We start from the raw sequence: 5,329 nt of genomic DNA on the forward strand, positions 1-5,329 counted from the left end.
CTTATGTTTACTGTATTGAAAGTGTTTTGCGTAGAATGTGTGCAGTACCCAGTAGTGCAATTTTCTGTATGTTATGTATATTTGTAAGTCCTGGTGTTTTTGTTATGTATTTGTCTGAATATTTTTTTATTATACCTAAGGCACCTACTATGATAGGAATTGTTTCTGTTTTTAGATTCCACATTCGAGTTATCTCTATTTCCAGGTCTTTGTATTTTGAAAGTTTTTCCATTTCTTCTTCTTCTTCTTCTTATTATTATTATTACTATCTCAGCAGTGTTTATTCCTCTTGTTCTGGCGCACGAGGAACATATCGACACAGGGAAATATTACAATGAGGAACGCACCAAAATGTCTCCGACTTTCCAAGTGACTTGCGGACATCGCATTGTGGTGACGTCTGACCAAGACATCTCCATTGTGGCCAAGTGCAGCAACGGCAAGAAATATTACAAATCTGATCATTGTGAGTATTGAGGTACTCTTTCTTGACTCTCGTGAATAAACATACATACAATCAATTGTACTTATCCAGAATTTATAAGAAGCAAGGAAGTTTATCCAGAATATATATATGGCCAGATTGGAGCAATATTGAGAATAACCAGCCGAAATTGCAAGGATAATCTGGATCTCGACTGAGGAAAGAAAACTCCGAATGACCTGTCCTTGTTTTCTGTGTGTCATCTATCTGGATGTTTTGTGTTCTTGTCCCATTCTGTGTTATTTATATATATATATATATATATATATATCATCATCATCATCATCATTGATTAACGTCCGCTTTCCATGCTAGCATGGGTTGGACGATTTGACTGAGGACTGGTGAAACCAGATGGCTACACCAGGCTCCAATCTGATTTGGCAGAGTTTCTACAGCTGGATGCCCTTCCTAACACCAACCACTCCGAGAGTGTAGTGGATGCTTTTACGTGCCACCGGCATGAGGGCCAGTCTGGCGGTACTGGCAACGATATATATATATATATATATATATCATCATCATTATCATCATTGTTTAACGTCCGCTTTCCATGCTAGCATGGGTTGGATGATTTGACTGAGGACTGGTGAAACCAGATGGCTACACCAGGCTCCAATCTGATTTGGCAGAGTTTCTACAGCTGGATGCCCTTCCTAACACCAATCACTCCGGAAGTGTAGTAGGTGCTTTTACGTGTCACCCGCACGAAGGCCAGCCAGGAGGTACTGGCAACGGCCATGCTCAAAATGGTGTATATATATATATATATATATATATATATATATATATATATATATATATATATATAGCAAGGAAGAAAATGGAGAAGAAATTCATTTGACAAACATCAGTGAGATTTATTTACTATAATCATAGGAATAAATAAATAAATACAACTCCACTCTTACAGCTGTTTCTACTTTGGGGATCCAAAGTAAAAGTGGGGTGGTATTTGTTTATTTATTTATTCTTATGATTACACTCTTTTACTCTTTTACTTGTTTCAGTCATTTGACTGCGGCCATGCTGGAACACTGCCTTTTAGTCGAGCAAATCGACCCCAGGATTTATTCTTTGTAAGCCTAGTACTTACTCTATCGGTCTCTTTTTGCCGAACCGCTAAGTTACGGGGGACATAAACACATCAGCATCGGTTGTCAAGTGATGTTGGGGAGACAAACATAGACACACAAAGACACATACATATATATATATATATATATATATATATATATACGACGGGCTTCTTTCCGTTTCCGTCAACCAAATCCACTCACAAGGCTTTGGTCGGCCCGGGGCTATAGTAGAAGACACTTGCCCAAGGTGCCACGCAGTGTAGTAGTAGTAGTAGCAGTAGTAGTAGTAGTAGTAGTAGTAGTAGTAGTAGTAGTAGTAGTAGTAGTAGTTGCTGTTGTTATTATTGCAATTGTTATTGTAATCATTGTTGTTGTTGTTGTTGCAGATTCAGTGTTTATTAAGATTCCGATATCGTACGAGCGAAGGCGGCTCAACGTGTGCAGTCTTTATCAGTTCCCAAAGAAGCACGTGTACGCGGTGCAGATATCCGTGTCGCACCTGCACCAGGGCAGGACGAGGGCCGACATCAGGGAATACATCATCACGTGTTCGTTTGAGAGTCATGGCCGAGTAGTCTCCAAACAGATACTACTGGAAGCTGACAACTTCAACTACGAAGAAATCGTCGTTAACAAAGGGAAGCTGGCCAACATTAAGGTGTCTCTCTTCTTGGAAAACATTAACGGAAAAAAAATCACTGAAAAGATTGATATTGGAAGAAAGGTATTCATTTATTTGCCTTTTTATTTATTCCTTTTACTTGTTCTAATCCCTGGTTAGTGACCATGCTGGGGCACCGCACTTAGAGCTTTGATCTTTTTGCTGAATGTATCCATTATTTCTAGGTTGAGGAAAAAGTTTGTGTGCCGTGTTAAAATAATGATTTTTTTTATGCAAGAATTTATTCAAAAAGCAACAACTATTCTTCGAAATAAAGACCATTATTTTCCACGACCTTCTGCCAACGATCTGCAAGCTTTTGGATTTGGTCAAAGTACCAATCCTTCGGCTTTGAATCTTTTTCTTGACTTATGGTATCTTAGATGACTCACGCATGCGGCACGTAAAAGCACCCACTACACTCTCGGAGTGGTTGGCGTTAGGAAGGGCATCCAGCTGTAGAAACTCTGCCAAATCAGACTGGAGCCTGGTGTCGCCTCTTGGTCCACCAGTCCTCAGTCAATCGTCCAACCCATGCTAGCATGGAAAGCGGACGTTAAACGATGATGATGATAATGATGATATATATATCTATATATATATGTATATACACACACATATATACATAAATATATATGTATGTATATGTATATATATATATATATATATATATATATATATATATATATATACACACACACACACACACATATATATATATATACACACACACACACACACACATATATATATATATCTGAAGAGTAGATGCAAGCGCTAATATATGATTTATAAAAACACATGACATATGAATAAAAATCTGTAAATGTACAACCATCCAGATACCTGAGTACCTTATTATTTTTTCTAATATATAATACCTGTACATCACCTCCAAACAATCTAATACGCACACACACACACATATATATATATAAATATATATATATATGTGTGTGTGTGTGTGTGTGTGTGTGTATATACACATATATGCATAAATATATATGAGTATGTATGTTCACATATGTACATATATACGTTTGTGTATGGTTTATTTAGTATAAGATAAAAAGCTATGACCACTACAAAATAGGATTTTTGGATGTGCTTCCCACCAACCAGCCCACCAGCCTGCCTGCATGTGCATACACCAGATCTGTGTCTCCACTCAACATAGACAAACTCCACACTGCTTATCAGTTAACTTCCACAGTGACATTACACGCTTACCTCCCTTTATTCACTTCATGAATCAAAGCCCTTTTTTTTTTTGTTGTTTTTGTTTTGTCAGAGATAAAGATACATTTCATAGTTGAAAACTGGCTTAGTGGTTAGGCTATTTGGCTCTCAGTTATAAGGTCGTGAGTTCGATTCCTGGCGACGCATTGTGTCCTCGAGGAATGTACTGTTTATTTGTAACCTCGATTGGTAATATAACATGATATGTCATAAGCATTTGTATGTTGTGGTTTTTGCCATTTTAATTACAAAATAAGTTAATTAACTCAACGGAATACACTGTCTGCAAGTCGATGGGTACCACATATTCTCCTCCATTTTCTAATTGCAATATATATATATATATATATATATATATACGATGGGCTTCTTTCAGTTTCTGTCTACCAAATCCACTCACAAGGCTTTGGTCGGCCCGAGGCTATAGTAAAAGACACTTTCCCAAGGTGCCATGCAGTGGGACTGAACCCGGAACCATGTGGTTGGTAAGCAAGCTACTTACCACACAGCCACTCCTGCGCCTATGATAAAATTACGATAATTAATTTTAAATGTAACAGACAAATTGAAATATGGAAACAATTCAAAATCATTTCTTTTTTCTTCGTACACAGGTGAAATTGGTGGCCAAAGTGGAACACGATAAAGACGGAAAGCATGGGAGTTCCGTAAGCAAAGGAAGAAGTGATGTGAAGGGAATTTTGTTGAGAACTTGTTATGCCAGTGATGAATACGAGAACATTACCATTTTACAGGCTGGTTGTAGCAATGGCGAGGCCTTTCCTGTCTTCTCTGGCTTCAAGACGAAGGGGCTGATTGCCAAGAGCCCGTTCTTCCCAATGTTTCAGCTGGTGTCGGGGAGCAACCGGATCCAATTCGAATGTACGTTTGTGGTGTGCAGTACATCATGTGATGACGACAGCTGCATGCCTGGGGCACAGAGAGTCGGTGTTGCACCTGAGAACTACCTGCACAGCCACTGGACATGAGGACAGCGAACGGTGGGAGCTGTGGTGGCGACGGTGGTGGTGGTGGCAGTGAAGGTGGTTGTGTGCGCGTGGAGGGTGGGTGGTGGTGGTGGCAGTGAAGGTGGTTGTGTGCGCGTGGAGGGAGGGTGGTTGTGTGAGAGTGCATGAGGTGGTTATGGAAGTGTGTGTATGTATGTGGTAAGAAAGTGTGTGTGAATGTGTATGCGTGTGTGTGTGTGTGTGTGTGTGGTGCTGTAAGGGTGTTTGTGTGAGCATTATGAAGGTGTAAGAGTTTGTATGTTGTGCGTGTGTGTGTGTGTGTATGTGTTGGAGTGTTTATGTGCATGTATAGCTACATACACACATATGTATCTATGTGTGCATGCATGCATACATGAGTCAGTCATTCCAGAAGCCTGAAGGAGTCGGGCTCCTGTCAGAGGCCTGTGAAACTTGAAGCAACACAGAACCAAACCTAACAGTTTTAAAATATATATATATACATATATATATATGTATGTATGTATGTATGTATATACACACATATATTTTTTTAAAATTTCAATAAACCTTCATATATTTTCTGTGCCTTTTCAGCTTCATTTATTTCTTCTTTATTTCTATTTGGATTAATAATTATTTAGAAATGTATCTTCGTTATAATTTTAAACAAGAAAATTGCGGCAAAGCTGCATGATACTTGTGTCAGACACAGCATGCAGACTATCACTTAACTTACAGTTCTATATTTAAGAGATGACGAATTATGTACATTATTTACATTAGACGGATATTTGTCCTCATCTTGTTTGTTGTTAACACAACGTTTCAGCTGATGTACCCTCCAGCCTTCATCAGGTGTCTTGGGGAAATTTCGAACCTAGGTTCTCATTCCTAA

The 5,329-nt window shown here is 38.8% G+C and overlaps 1 protein-coding gene across 4 annotated transcripts in view; it reads left to right on the plus strand.

Annotated features, from left to right (window-relative positions):
- Window positions 1-5,015, plus strand: part of LOC106880366 (vitelline envelope sperm lysin receptor) — a 9,019-nt gene extending 4,004 nt beyond the window's left edge. For 2 of the 4 annotated variants that reach the window (XM_089345697.1, XM_089345696.1), the window contains exons 2-4: window positions 275-466; window positions 1,950-2,287; window positions 4,078-5,015. In XM_089345697.1, the coding sequence (XP_089201823.1) occupies window positions 275-466; window positions 1,950-2,287; window positions 4,078-4,452 (905 nt within the window). In that variant the 3' untranslated portion in view covers window positions 4,453-5,015. The remainder of the gene's footprint in view (window positions 1-274; window positions 467-1,949; window positions 2,288-4,077) is intronic. The other 2 variants (XM_089345698.1, XM_089345699.1) reach the window with 2 other exon arrangements.
- Window positions 5,016-5,329: the final 314 nt, after the last annotated feature.

The sequence above is a fragment of the Octopus bimaculoides genome, chromosome 29, assembly GCF_046866305.1.
Source record: "Octopus bimaculoides isolate indiv1 chromosome 29, ASM4686630v1, whole genome shotgun sequence".
Classification (NCBI taxonomy): domain Eukaryota; kingdom Metazoa; phylum Mollusca; class Cephalopoda; order Octopoda; family Octopodidae; genus Octopus; species Octopus bimaculoides.